The following is a 16,024-nucleotide window of genomic DNA, read 5'->3' as shown; positions in this document are numbered from 1 at the left end:
AAAGGAAAAGAGGGGAGGTTAAGTTTCAACGTACCGCCGCCGACGAGGTTCTTAAAGACAGATTGTGAGATGAAATCGGCTGTGCTCTTGCAAAGAAACCATCCCAGCACTTGTATTAAGTGATTTAGGGAAACCATGGAACACTTCAATCACTATGACCGGACGGGGATTTGAACCATCGTTCTCTGAAATACGAGACCAGTAACTTACCATTCTGCTATGTCACTCTAAATGACGGTAGACGAACCCCAGAACATTGCCTTTAATTATGTCACTACCGACTATCTTCCTCATGTTTGTCCAACCACTCGGAAATGTAATAATGTTTACATGCCGAAAGGCCAAACTCGATCTTTGAACATCTTTGCCTTGCTTTAAATTGGAAACAAATGTTATTTCTTTTCCTTATTCGTATTTAAAATAGCAAGTATGTTTGTTTCTACATTTAATTACAGAAAATCTTCGACCTAGATGCGTGATGGTGCCAAAAGTAAAAACTATTTTTCTTTTGCCTAACTACAGTAATGTCTTCGAACTCCACTCACTCTGACCACGCATCTACTTTGCTTATCAGTACACTGTGCCGTTCTGTAAGAGAAGTTTATATGCTATGTGAAAAAAGACTAGGAGATGAATGTTCAACGTGGAATTCGAACTGCGGGCTGGCTTACCCTATTTCACGTAGATAATGGATGGCTATCCGCTTCTGTATCCGATCTTACTACTACGGTGGCGAACGAGCACGAAGTATCTGGTCTGAATCTTGACGATAGAAGAAAATGTAATTACCAGTAACTGGTGGGGAAAGAAAGTGAGGTAATAATGAAAACTGGTAATCACCAGAGTTTATGTCAAAATACTACGGTGACTCTTAAGCACATAAAAAGTGTTTATATTTTGGCTGCCCTTCCGCCGTCGGATGGAAGCGTGAAGATCGAAGCCCTCATGAGGCTATTAGACAGTAGTCCATATTTCAGTACCCAGTCTCAGCCTCTCCGTTTATTTAATTAGGTACTCATCCATAACCAAAACACTTGCTGGAAAAATACTCATCACTAACATCCACACAATGCAAGTAGTATAACCTAGAACGACTCTGGGTCGCTTTGGTTACATTTTATGTCCTTGCACATTTTGTTTGTGTCGAAGCCACCCCATCAACTCATGTTCATGACTCTAATGTAAACAATGTGGGTCTCAGTATACAGTATAAAAATAAATACAGAATCCTTAAAATTTATACTGGTACTACTAAACAGATGCACACATTACACTTTCTAGTAGGCCAGAGGACGGCAACAGCAAAACAATCTTTAGTAGAAAGACAGGACAGCGTTATGAGATGCTCATATTGCTCCCAACACTCATTCCCAGAAGAAGCAACAGATACGGCGATGCCTTCACTACTCCTTGCTAAGAGTAAGTTGATGATTTAGGTTTTACCGGTGCCAGCTGCAACATCTAAAAAGATAGTTCGTCCTCCATATATCTCTACACTTAATTGTAAGCCGAATTTAGTCTTATTAATGTACCTTCAATGTTACTCAACAGTACCTCTCACGCTAGTACAGTACAGTTAGTTTCTCGCCTTGTACTGTCTGTTTTCCAAAGTTTCTGGCCTGCTTTATTATGGCCAGCCATACTCTTTTAGAGCACGCCCATCTAATGCTGAGGTTGCTTTCTTGAATTAAAACACACATTTATTCAACGGCTGCTTCTGATGTGCTCTACATCACCACGTTCTTGAAGGTAAACTTACCCTTCATACAGGGTCCATAACGCAAGCTGCATAACGCCTTCGTCGGGGCAGGATCTGTAACTGGACAATTGGAAGTCCATGTATGCACCCCAAACAATATTGGACTACCCATTTCATCCCTTCAAGGGGTCAAATTAAAAAGAAGTCAACATTTTGTGAATATCTAAGTTATATAACGAAGATTTTCTCGAATGTCTCTTTGATGTAACATCCTTGTAAATGTTATACACAGTGTTTGTGATAATGTATGTACTCAATCTAAGGCTGCAATTTCAAAAGTAACGTGCTGCCATGGAATGTAAAAGTTAAAATTTTACTTGTTCATGCATAGGGCATGTAGGTTTGTAAACATGTGAAACATGTAGGGAAGCCTTTCTGCAACGAAATTGGCTTGGCGAGAATAGAAAAGGTGGATCTGGCGGTCGAACTGCAAAGCTACTTTGTGGCATGAGTCAGTCGATGGCTAGCAGCAGAGTGTGTGCATCTTGAGAACTGAATGAGGCGAGAATAACTGTAATATTATACAATAAAGCCTTGGATGTGGACGTAATTTGCGTTATTATTCATGGCATACTTTGGATGGCTCTGGACTACGAAAATCCGTCACTAACAAGAGAATTTTAAGGGCTACACTGGTGTTCAAAATTAAAGCAACAAACCACTATTTTCTCTTCTTGTGTCCATTTCCCGGTGGGTGATTTCATCTCAAATCATACATATCAACTCGTGGTCATGAATTTCTCTGGAAGAAACATACATTAGACCTGTATATTATAAGTGTTAAGAAACAAAGTATTTTCATTTTATCTTAATTTCTGTAAATGATACGTCCCTTTGAAAAATGTGTATTTTGTAAATAATTCTTAAAACAGCCCAAAACAAAAAGATATAACTAATAAACCAAACGTACTGGAGACGCGGCAGATCTTTTACGTTAAAGCTCCCTCTTAGTGTGTTGAAATTTAATTGATAGTCGCGCATTCATGAGATTCCTTTAACTCACAAATTTAAGGCGATAATACGAAATGTAAGTTAATTTTTCCACAGAAAGTCACGGAACGCTATCTTTTCTGTCATATTACCAGATACTACTAATGTAATTATAAACAGTATCTTCTCTGCTCCAGCTATCTGTATTATATAAATGTTTATAATTAAAAATGTAAAAAAATGCATTTTTACGGTTTTTTTACGAATTTTATGCTCTTGTGGTCTCGCGGTCGCGTTCTTGCTTCCCGAGCATGGGGTGGCAGGTTCGATTCCCTGCCCAGTCAGGGATTTTCACCTGCCTATGTGACTGGGTGTTTGCGGTGTCCTCATCATTTCATCATCATTCATGCAAGTGGCGAGATTGGACTGAGCAAAGGTTGGGAATTTGTACGGGGGCTGATAACCGCGCAGTTGAGAGCCCCACAATCCAAAAACAACAACATCGAAAATCCCCATCGGAGAACATTCGAGAATTACACAAAATATTGTTTGGTTAATGTATTAGTAGCCTGTGCAAAGACAGTAGGCAATATTTTAACAATTTTTAAACGTTCTGCACATTTTGCATCACTGAATTTCTAGCGTAAAATATGCATGTTGGCAACACTGTTTCCAGCGCTTTTCTGTTTACACCAAATGAGTGAGAACTTGCAAATAAACCATTCTGCATCGAGTTTTGGGTTTGGTTTGAACTTTTTGTTAGATACGATGTCAGTGAGGAAATTCAGTCGAGAAAGAGTGAGGTGTGTGGACTATGAAAAAGGACACAAAAAGGTGGTGTTTCAGAAAAGTGAAAAACACTTCACAGTTGTTGGAAATGTATCAGAGGTATTGCAAAAATATCTTGGTTCAAATGGGTCTGAGCACTATGGGACTTAACATCTGAGGCCATCAGTCCCCTAGAACTTAGAACTACTTAAACCTTACTAACCTAACGACATCACGCACATCCATGTCCAAGGCAGGATTCGAACCTGCGACCGTAGCAGTCGCACGGTTCCGGACTGAAGCGCCTAGAACCGCTCGGCCACCACAGCCGGCCGAAATATCTTGGTCATCAAGTAACGATATACGCACCACATCCATTGCGCAGGAATTCCGACACTCACTACAAGAAACACCGGAACGATCACCATCACCCGAATGTGAAACTGAAGAAGACAGTGCAGATGTTTATATTGCTGGGAGTGAAGTTATTGATGCACTGAATGTTAGCATTTCTGCTGCAGTCCCTACTATTCCCCGCTTAAACGTCCAGGAAAGGTAAGAAGCATAAGAAGAGAACGTATGTAAAACGAAAAGTGGTAGAAACTGAAACACGTTTTACGCGAGCATCATCTTCAAAACTTTGTGAAGTGTATAATGTAGATGCACTTGCTGCAGAACCTGAAGATAGTGATATGTGCACGAAATGTGATGTGTGGTTTCAAAACCTAAATGTTGCTATCTCAGTAGCCACCTATACTGAAAGGTACAGTTACTGACACTGATAGCAGGTAGCTACTCGAAGCGCCAGATACAGAAATACATACCAACTTCCTCACGTTATTTGATTTCTAAAGCTTGTAAAATAAAGAACGAGAAAAATATTTGGGCATACCCAGATTCTTACTGTTGGTGTCCGCTGCAAGATGATACGCTTACTGTTGCTCTGGAATATTGCCTACATGATGACAAACACTGCAGTAGGCAAGGTCCCAACCAGGCTGTTATTATCCCTGTTAGTGAAAATGGTGAAACAGTTAAAACGACGAGATCAATAAGGGAAGCGACGACGAGATCAATAAGGGAAGCGTATCTCCTAATGCAAAAGGAAAACCAGAACTTAAAAACTGGTCTCGCAAAATTCTATTCCTTACGACCAGCCAGTGAAGGAAGTATGCACATGTAACTTGTTTGTTTTGCCATAAGCAGTGTCACAGGAAAGAAGTACACAGAGATGGACCAGAAGCTTTTGTGAATATGTCAAGAAGTGCAACATAAATGTTCGTTGCAGGAGTGTGCAATGTGTTCTGATGCTGAAGTGATGACTGTGGAAGCATTACATCTTCAGGATACTGACAGTGACGTAACCTATGCATTGTGGCAGGGAGGAGAGTACGTTAAGTATACAGTAGAGCCAGAGAAGTTGGTTACAGAGGTTAGGCATTGGGTCATGAAAGGAACAGCTCACCATCATATCAGGAGGATTCAGAGACAGGCCATAGCAGAAGTAAAATAAGCCACATTCCAGAATAATGACACATTAGTTCTTCATCTCGACTTTGCTGAGAACTGGTCCATTGCTTTGCAGAACGAAATTCAAAGATGCCACTGGCACTCATCACAGGTATCAACATTCAAATGTGTTGCTCACTTCCTTGGAACAACGCGCTGTCTTGCTATTGTCAGTGATGACTTCACTCATGACAATGCATATTCATGCTACGCTGACAGCATGATAACTGATGACAGCATCTAGAGGCCATGCATTTCCTAAACACATGTGTGTAAGTGATGGTGCAGCATCTCATTTTCGAACACTGTAGTGCAGGAATTATGGTAAAAAAATCTATATTTTCAGCAACAGGTCGCGGAAAATGTGTATGTGATGAGGGTAGGGAGTCTCTGTAAAAATCTTACAACAAGTTTTAATCTCCATCATGACGTTGTTGATGCTATAAGAGATGCTACTAGACTTGTATATACCACATCAACATTAGCTACAAACGTAAAACTCGTAAATCTAAATGAAAGTGCATTAAGGGAGTTCCATTTAAAAAAGAGATAAGAGTGGTCTGCTATGAAGCCTGTGGCAGGAATTCACTCAAGTCACTACTGGGTTGCACCATGGCCCTGGAGTAGTGCATACATTACAAGAACGGTTCTCCATGAAATGCAGCCTTTTACTGTGTGTGAATCGCACAGACTACAGTATACGTTGCAAGACTTTGTAGTGAGCCACTTCATTTCTTATGTGTATGACAATCAGTGGTGGGTGGGACAAATTAAGTGTCTCTCAGGAGCTGCAAGATAAAACCGTCTCCTTTATGAAACCTCATGGACCTGCTAATACTTCCAAATAGCCATCTTCAAATGATCAGTGTGCAGTTCCCCACTTCCCAATTAATGCTCTTGTTGGATTTGTCAGTGTGCAAATTCAGTTTGTCTGTACAGGTTCATTGAGAAACAGATGGAAAAACAAACTCTTTTCAATGGTGCTGTGTTGACTGTTATACTGTAGGAAATTTTAATACATGGAAAGTCATGAAGAAGTAAAATCATGACAGAAGACAATAATAATTTGTGGATAATATCAAAAAAGGAAAAATTGGTACAAATATGTTATATCTCATTTTTGTTACAAAATGTTTACGAGCAAAATTATGAATTGTTTTCCCACTCAGTTATAATGTTGTAAAATAATTATTTTGATTCATAAATGGCAGTTTTGCATGACATTCACTTAAAATCAGCAGTCAATATAAATATTTAAGTGTCCATGACTTTTGGCCTAGAGAGCAGAGCTGGGCATACCTAAAAAAACCTCTCACATTTTATTCAGACATGTATTGCCCACTCCAATTGTACATTCCCTAAGTACAATGACCAACTAACGTTTCTAGAAGATTTAGGATGGGGTTTTTGGAGAAAATGAGTTATAAATAACTAAAAAATTAAAGTTCATTCATCTTTATCTACAAATATTTTGCCAGTTTAAGAATTTCGTCCATTAATATCACAGCTGACAGTTAGCAGTCTTTCCACTTCACCATTTTTCAAGGTAGTTAACATCCTGTGACTATTCATATTTTCAAAACATAATTTTGAAATTCGCAAAAAGTTACAAATTTTCATAGTTCATTATTACAAAAAAAGAACAAATGAAAAAAAAGATCAGAAATGTGTATGTATTAATCATGTTTCATAGTATTTGGAACAAAGTATTTACCTTATCACTTTTGGTTTCTTTATTACAAGTTTTCAGTTTTCCATTTTGTCACTGCATTTTCACAAATACTCTCATTTAAAGAGGTCTGAAGAGTTTTAACAGATGATCAGAAACTCAAAATATTGTGGTTATGAAGAGGTAGCATGTGAACTTCAACATACATTTTTTTCCGCAAACTTTGAAATAATGATGGTACACATTCAGTCTTGACCTGTATGATTTGAGATGAAATCGCCACGATATAATCATACAAACTGTCAACAGACATTTGTGCAATAGCGCTCTGCACGGAACGTGACGTTCCTGTCAACGGACAACCACACCAGTGATGCCGTCAGGGCTCCCCTCAAATGGAGTGGTATGCACCGGGTGGTCCCACGTCCACAATCGCTGTGTATACAGTCACAGACGGGGCGGTATGGCACAAAGAAGGCGCCTACCACACTTTCTACGGTAGAGGGTCGTAAGAAGAATGGGAGCACGACAGTCGCAAACGCCGACCGGTGTGGCCGAGAGGTTTTAGGCACTCCAGTCTGGAACCGCGCGACCGCTACGGTCGCAGGTTCGAATGCTGCCTCGGGCATGGATGTGTGTGGTGTCCTTAGGTTAGTTAGGTTTAAGTAGTTCTAAGTTCTAGGGGACTGATGAACTCAGATGTTAAGTCCCATAGTCTCAGAGCCATTTGAACAGTCGCAAACTGATGTAGCCCGATGGCTTAATGTGAATCGTTCTGTTGTTTCTCGGATGTGGCGACAGTTTATACAGACCGATACAGTATCCCGAGGACCGGGGGAGGGCCGACCATGTGTGATATCAGAAAGAGAGGGGTATTATTTGGTTGTAAGGGCACGACGGTACTGCCTCAGTATTTCACGGCAACTAGCATTGGATCTCGCAGCATCCACTGAACGTGTTGTATCGAGACAAACGGTGATAGAAGGCTTCGGGAGAGTGGCGTTTACTGTCGGAAACCTGCTATATTTGTACCTCTGATGCTTCTTCACAGAAGGAAACGTCTAGAATGGAGCTGTCAACATATTACGTGGACGTCGAACAGGGAGCTAATGTTCTTTTCACAGATAAGTCCAGGTTTGGTCTGGAGAGTGATTCTCCAAGTATTCTCATCCGGATATGATTTCGGGACCCAAGCATTGTGGAAAGAGTGCGATATCGAGGGGGATCCCTAAAGGTGTGGGAAAAGTTTACGTGGACCACTCGAACACATCTTCACGAAATCGTACAGGTGAATCGGCTAGGTTTAACTGCTGTCAGGTATAATGACGAGATCTAGGGACCTCATGTGCGGTTGTTGCGAGATGGTGTGAACCCAGACTTCTTGCTGATGAACGATAATGCCCGGTATCATAGAGAACGGGTGGTTGATGTTTTCTTGGAAACAGGAAATGTTGCACTCTTGGCGTCGTGTGCTTGCTCTCCCGATTTGTATCACGTTGATAATGTCTGGGATGCACTAGGGAGACAGGTTGCATCACGTCAGCATCGCCCAACCACTCCCAAGACTTGGGAGCAACTCTGCAGGCTGAATGGACGTTTCGCCTCAACATAAGATTGTTGACATGATTCACAGCATGCCGCGTCATTTCGGGTCTGTGTAGATGCCACAGGTGGTCACACCCCGTATTGAGCACATTAACCAGTTGTCGAAATGTGTGTACATATCCGTTACATTGAAAAAAAACGAAGAATATTTTTGTCTAACGTTATGCATATAGCAGTTATTTATGTGCTGTATTCTTTACATTGTTTCTCCTATACTGTCAGCTGCTGATACTGTTTCGTGACAAAATAAAAGCAACCTTGTGAAATTTCCGTTTCTTGTTTTAATTTTGGGCACCAGTGTAGTTACGTAGCAAGAGCTATGGATACTTTTGCCACCTTTTTTGAATGCCGACGTCGCCACCATCCTCATATCAAATCACCAGTTGAGTACTGCATAATTGCATGGACCAGTTATGCGTTTTTTTATCAATAATAACTTTGTGATCTGTAAATTTTGTTTGAGTATCCGTATTTTATCCTTAGTCGCTGACCTAGCAGTCATTTCAGTAAACTTTCGCTATAGTCAACAAACTTCGTGAAGTAGTAAATTTCATAATTTATCACTGAAAGTAAGTTGTGAAGTACTCCACGTATTTGTCATAACAGGACACTTATAAACTTCATCAAAGTTAAGTTACTAAGAGAAGATTTGAAGTATTCAGTTGGAAGATTCTTATTATTGAAATGACGGTGTTTATAGTTTCATGTGTAACGTTGTTGACATTTTTCTACTAGTGTACTGTGACTAAAATGTTCAGCTCAGATCCTAGTCTACTGATCGACTAGTTTCTGGGTCCGCATAGTATAGTTGAGCCAGATTTAAAAATCATAGTACAATAACGGTACTCAAGAAATACAATTTTCATTCCTATAACTTGTGCATAGTACAGTAAGCGAACAGCTACAACTAGATTCAGTTATCACATGTCCCATATGAGGCAAATAGTATAAGGAAGTGAATGGTTCTTGAGAATACAAGTAAAAACGACTACAAAAGATACAATTACTCGAAAAAATGTCAGTGGTACTAATTTCCATTAACTAAACTTACAATAGAACCCCTTTTTCCAAGTTAATAGTACTCCATTGTTAGTAATAATTTACCTATAACGATCATTAGCTTATTACTGTAACGTACAGTTGGTAAACATTACTGAGAACCAGTTGTTACCTCAATATATTAATAAACCTCTTTTGTAGTTCGTGTCAAGCCCCTGGTATATTACTTGCTAAATTACGCTACTGCCTTATATCTTAATAGAAAAACAGAATTTGAGTATCAAGCAAAGTCAGTCTCAATAGTTGACTTTCTTTATGAACCGTGCTAGTATTTCATACAACTGTGAATAATTAAGTTGGCGACCGTTTATTTTTACGTAATTAAAGTTAATCTGATTACTAACAGAACCTTGGTTCGATTGCCGTTTGTTATGCTTTTGCTTCATTTCAGCAGAAATCCTTAGAGAAAAGAAAACAGTAAGATAACTTTCCATTAGCACGATCACGGACAAATAAGTGTCCTTTCACAGGAGTAACAACGGGTTCAAATGGCTCTGAGCACTATGGGACCTAACATATGGGGTCATCAGTCCCCTAGAACTTAGAACTACATAAACCTAACTAACCTACGCACATCACACACATCCATGCCCGAGGCAGGATTCGAACCTGCGATCCTAGCGGTCGCGCGGCAGGAGTAACATTATCGGTTTATTGCTAATTTAGTAGGAACCTGTAGTGTTATGCACTGCCTATAGATATACACATATAAGTGATCCCATAACTGAAATTCAACTAATGTTGCTCATTTGACAAATGAAGGTAGAATAGATTTTTAACATCCCGTCAAGGGCTACGTCTTTGAGACGGAGCGCAGTTTCGCACTGGAAAAGGAAATCAGGTGTGTCCGTTTCAAAGAAATCATTCATAAAATATGCCTAACCAGTTTAGGGTAACAACGGGAAATCGAAATCTTGATGGCCTGACGCCAATTTAAACTCCACCCTGTGTCTTACCCACTGGACGACCTCTCTCGATTTCAAAAGTAAGGCTGTACTGTTATACAAATATAACATGATTTGACATGTTCGGACTTACTTCAATTTTACTTCTTTTGTAGCTAATGCGCACAGCTTCTAGAAGCACGAATATGAAATTATGCTAAGTAGGTCCTACCTCGACACTGCTGTCGAAACTCACATAATATGCTACATTGCAGTTGTACAGAAATATGATATAATGTTTATCAGTCGCTTTGGTTCTGCTGTTTCGCTTTTAGAGGCAAGTATTCAAGTTTCTTAGTAGTAACAAAAAAAATCTTAAAGCTAGTGCACAAAATCCCTAAACAATGTCGTTTTGCCCTAATGAACTATCTAAAACGACTCTGAGTTAACTCACTGAAGCAGTTTTTAAAGTGTCGTTCAGCGCTTAGTAGGCAACGCATTTATTTTTATGACAGGTCAAAGATGTTGGTACCTTCCCAATAACAGACAAACCAAATGTAATTCAGAATGTACACCATTCTAACCATAGAGTAAATATCTCTGGAGTGAGGATTGCGTTCTGCGCACGTTGTTAACGTTTAACCAGGACTGTCACGTGTTTTCCGGACTTCGCTGTGCGTGTGTGCTCTCCGCAGAGTTTGAAGTTTATAATATCAAGAGTTTTTGCTGTGTTTTCACCGTTTGTTGATAGTGTAACAGCGATGGTTAATTACTGTTGTTGCTACGGATTCAAAGAAAAATACGTGAAAGAAGGGAGAGTAACCTTTTTGTTTACTGTAAAGTTACAGTAGGAGACCATGTTAAGTGTGTCTAGGACATGGAGAATGATTATATTTTAGTTACCCGATGGATGAACAACGAGTAAAGATGTGGCTCCAGAAAATAAGGAGGAGTAATTTTGTCCCCACAAAAATTCCAAAGTATGTTCAAAACACTTTGAAGAGGAATGTTTAGACAGAGAAAAAATTGGACGTGTGTGGCTGAAGGTAGATGCTATACCAACTATGTTTAATTTTCCACAGCACCTACTACCAATTTCTGCATTCAGCTTAAATACGTTTTCGTTAGCAGTAGTATACAATTCTTCAGTTGACCTATATACGTCAACTGAAGTATGGGATACAAATATTTTGTCTGTAGGCTTTCCGCCTTCGCTAGTGATACTATCCACGCAAGAACAGAATGCTAGTAGTAGCAGACGAGAAAGAAACAACACCTGAAAATTTGTATCCCGTACTCTGCTTGACCTATATAGGTCAACTGAAGAATAGGTTACGAAAACGAAGAAGTCGACTTACAATACATTTGTATCCCGCACTGCAGCTAAGCTATACAGATCGACAGAAGTCCGAGATACAACTCTTACGTATGTCAACTGAGACATTACCTTCTAACTTTGATTCTATCATTTTCTTTTCTTCACTTTTTACATAAGTACTAGAACTCAAACAAGCGATATCCTTAACATTATGTTAGAAATATTACTGGATGTGATACATGTCTACCATCTGTTTCCTCTCCTGGATTCCTTTGTTTATGATCACTCGTCTTTGCTATTAAATCTGTCTAATAAAACATCTCTGGCAAATTCTGACGTCATTGGTCAAAGGCGACGGGTGGTGTACCGTTTATCAGTAGTCCCGATATTATTCAGATTTGAATTTGGTACTTCAATTGAAAAAAAAATCATTGAGATAGGAAAACTACTTTTGTCATGTGGCACAGCTATTGCAACAGATTTTTAGTAAAATTTAATCTAAACCGAACTTCAGGAAATGACTTTTTGATATAAATTAAATCTCATAATTTTTTATGGGTTCTCATAGGGCTGTATGTCATAGATCATGGCATGTGTAAGAAGTCGTTAACAAGCTACAGTACAAACCCACATGCCTGCAACATGTTGAAACTGCTAATCAGCTAAATTATTAATACTTCCTTTAGATCGCCAATATTAAGGAAATTTTTGAAAAATTTTAGAAACACGTTTGGTGGCTGTATAACAAAACAGTATAGTAAACAAGTACAATCACATCATAGTCTTTAGTCTGGTAAGCCAACAACAGAATGTGGTAAGATATAAGAGAGAACAATGTTACTGATAGTATTTTTATATAAAGACATGTAACTATAATCTCACAAGGCCTATGTCACTGCGTAATAAATCAGATTTTGTATATCCTACAATTGTTCTATGAACTCTATATGTAATTTCCGATAAGGCCTATCTAGTAAATATTTCAAGTCGTAGGATAAATATACTTTTGGTTTTGTTGTAATCGAAACACGTACCGTAATGGGAACAGTACAACGACTCTTTACGTGGCAAATAACAGTTAATTTTTCCTACACATCTGAGAGAGGTGATATAGATATTTTTGGTTTTCCGAAACCTGAGTATGGAACAGTATTACGGCTGCCGATTTAAGCTCACCTGTACGTGGTGAAGACGATGCTGAAGGAAGCTCGTCGGCAAGACGTCTTCGTCTTACAAAGGAAATTATGTAATATTGCTGGGCAACACGAACTGAAGAAACACTAAAAATTTGCTGTTCACTTCTATTTGTTGTTACGTCAAAGACAGTAGACTAATTGTAATTCAATTAATGTTATCTTTGGATCTGGCACATTGCTACGTCGGAGTTTTTCCTCAAATGTAATCTTTACTCTGATTTAGCTTTTCAAGTAATAATTACGGTAGGAAAAGCCATCTATTTCTTCAATCATACTTTATGAATCTTAAGACAGAGAAAAGAATTTTTTGTTGCACCTCTAATGCTAGATCTTTTGTAGGGTTGAAATTAAAACGAAAGTAACAGAAAACTTCATAAGAGATTAAAAATTTGGACGTGCCTTCTTGAAATAATTGTTATGAACACCAAAGTTATTCAGCTCGCCATATATGCACGAACCCGTAATCTCCTAGAATTTATAGCCTACTGCAACAATGAAGTGTCTGAATGCAAGCAGCTACATTTGAATTTGTGGTTAAAAAAATGAGTTCAAAGAACTGGAACTGCGGAGATTACTTACGTATAACATTAGCAACAGTTTTATGTTACTTTCGCACATGGACAGCCGATGCGAAAGATAATAGTTCATGGTTATTGGAATAGCGTACGAAGCGCAGTTACCTACCAGTATGGCGTTTGAGGAATTTCTGAAGGCTGCCGACGACGTACCACATAGTCGTCTGATAAAACTGTGTGTATGTGTGTGTGTGTGTGTGTGTGTGTGTGTGTGTGTGAGTGTGTGTGTGTGGATATAGGGCACTCAACAACGAAGTTATTAGCACCATCCTGAAATAGTCCGTGACGATTGTGCTTAAAATAGTTCAAACTAAAATGCACAAAATGTGATTTTTGTTACTGTTACTGTCACTCCCTCCCATTTTAAGAGACATTATCTTACGAAATATCTACACAAGTATGTAATGTGCTCCTAGAATACTTGTGTAACAACCCTGACAAGCAGATAAAAAGAAGTACCGTGGGCAACCAGGACGCTCGCATTACGACAGACTCCCGAAGACGAGCGACATGCAAATTACGAGGGCGATAAAGGAAGTCGTAAGCAACCTTTCGTTACAATTCCAACTCCGGCAATATAGCAACAACGACTGCAAGATCTTAGGCCTCAGACTTCATGACACGTTTTCATGTAGTGACGTCATCAGCGTCTATCAAGTGAGCACAGGCAGTACTTCCATAATGGCCGACATCAGTGTTTAGTTTAGACAACGTGCTGTCATTGAAACCCTTCTTAAAGAGGGAAAAATTATTGCTGAAATTCACCATAGACATCAACGTACCTGTAGAGACGTCTACATGGGCAACGGCAGTATTAAAAGATGGGTGAATCGTGAAACATTTCAAGAATGGAAGCACGACTGTCCAAGATGAGTCTCGTAGCGAACCGCGGTAACGAAAGAGTTGCTTACTAGTTGCTGCGCTAGTGGGAATTCCGAATTGTGGCAGGAATTCTGAATTTTCGCTGTAAAGTCAAATTTTCAGTTTGTAAGACAGTGATACTATTATTTTACTTCTGGTTGCATCATATACTGCTTTCGCCCCAACGGATACTACATATGACGCTTGTAATCACGTATTTAACGCCCAACGTGCCGTGCTACGCAGCTGTGGCTGTCCGGCGAGGGGTGTTGCTTGCACGGTGTAGTGTAACCAAATGAGCAGTCAAGCACGTGGCGCAGCACACGCCACTTGGCCTGGTGTCTGGCGGCCCACAGTGGAACCCTGGGATTCGCCCCAGATCGCGTCAGAGATGTCTCATGCGACGTTGAGGTATCGGACCACCTGCACTAAGCCCACCTTGCATCCACTCGGTACATTGACACAAGGCACCCTCACCACATTCTGCTACTGCTCAGCCCTAGATGGGGCTAAGGATGTCCTGCAGCTGGCCAAATATCAAACAGAATCAACAGACGATTGTAATGCGAGCCACTGTTCACAAGGTGCACGGCCCCGGGTACCTACCAAGCCCTCCAGAATGAGCAACAAATTTGTTTTCGAAGATTAGCGTCTTCCTCTCACAGCTGTGCCCTAATGAACAACAACATGTATTTCGAGGGATGCAGTGGATGTCAGAAATGCTAGGCTATCCGTTTGCCCCAAAATGAACAAAGAGTGTTATTCTAAAGACAGCAGCTGCCTCTATTTTCCAGCCACATGCAATCACATGCCAGAAAGCGAAGGACGTTTTAAAAAGATCCCTCTATCTGTTTGTTCCAGAATTTTGCCTTCTTCATAGAAGCATGCTGTTTCTCACCCACCTGCACCAAGCATGTCCCAGCCAGCTTGAATAATAAGACGGCATATCATAACATGCTGGTATTGCATTCTGTGTTCCTATTGGTCCTCTCCAAAAAAGAGGGTGGAGTCTGAAGGTATCTAAAGCGCAACCCCCCCCCACCCGGCCCCCCTCCACACAAACACACAACCATCATCAGTCTATCACAGTGCCTAGGTACATTCATGTGATTCCCGCAGTATGAAACGGCGAACCTGTAGCAGTGGTGAAGGGAAACAGCCAAACTTGGAGCAACTGCTGTGTAAATGTTTATGAAAAAAATTTATGAGTCAAAATAGCGACAGCTATAAAATTAAATAGCAGAGTATCCAGATTTTGCCAGATTATTTATTTATTTTTTATTTATTTATGGATTTATTTAACGTGGCAAGATTAGGTCCATCAGGCCCTCTCTTACATCTAACCAGGCATTCTACTTATTTTACATTCATATGTTTTGGTAGGCATGTTAAGTTACACCTAGTACAAAAAGTGAAATAAACAATTACAAATGCACACTTGGAAAAATACATACATATAGAATTTTTATTCGTAGATGGTAAGTACTGTTATAAATAGACAGCATGAAAGAGATAGATTTTAGATAGGAGTGCTTGCAGCAGGGAGTATGAGGGAGTCTGATGGTGAAGGGAGGAGAAGAATAGAGACATGATTCAACATAATTAAGGAAATATAAAGGAAAAGAAGATTGCATGGTTAATAGAGATACATGAAGAGGAAGAAGAGAAAGAAGCAAGATAGGAGACACTATCTTTGCTATTTGACAGAGGAGAAGATTGGCCTTGTACATTAATTTTGTGGAAAACGCTACGAGGATGATAGAAGGAAATGCTTCAATTTCTTCTTAAAAACAGCAGGGGAATGAATTTTGCGCAAGGTCAAGGGCAGTTTGTTCCAGAGGCGGACAGCAGAAACTGAGAAGGAGTTTGCAAAAGTTTTTGTTTTGTGAGT

General features: G+C 39.7%; 1 protein-coding gene across 4 annotated transcripts in view; it reads right to left on the bottom strand.

Moving 5' to 3' along the window:
* LOC126354807 (uncharacterized) overlaps positions 1 to 12,809 on the bottom strand; it is a 216,916-nt gene extending 204,107 nt beyond the window's left edge. For 2 of the 4 annotated variants that reach the window (XM_050004729.1, XM_050004730.1), the window contains exon 1: positions 12,678 to 12,809. Coding sequence is in view for 2 of the 4 variants with exons in the window: in XM_050004727.1 (XP_049860684.1) it covers positions 1,760 to 1,791 (32 nt within the window). In the remaining 2 variants the exon portion in view is untranslated. Of the gene's footprint in view, positions 1 to 1,759; positions 1,813 to 12,677 lie in introns of those variants that run through there. The other 2 variants (XM_050004727.1, XM_050004728.1) reach the window with 1 other exon arrangement.
* Between the last annotated feature and the right edge of the window lie 3,215 nt (positions 12,810 to 16,024).

The sequence above is a fragment of the Schistocerca gregaria genome, chromosome 3, assembly GCF_023897955.1.
Source record: "Schistocerca gregaria isolate iqSchGreg1 chromosome 3, iqSchGreg1.2, whole genome shotgun sequence".
Lineage (NCBI taxonomy): Eukaryota > Metazoa > Arthropoda > Insecta > Orthoptera > Acrididae > Schistocerca > Schistocerca gregaria.
The sequence above is the reverse complement of the archived record's forward strand: the minus strand, read 5'-3'. Positions and strand labels throughout refer to the sequence as shown.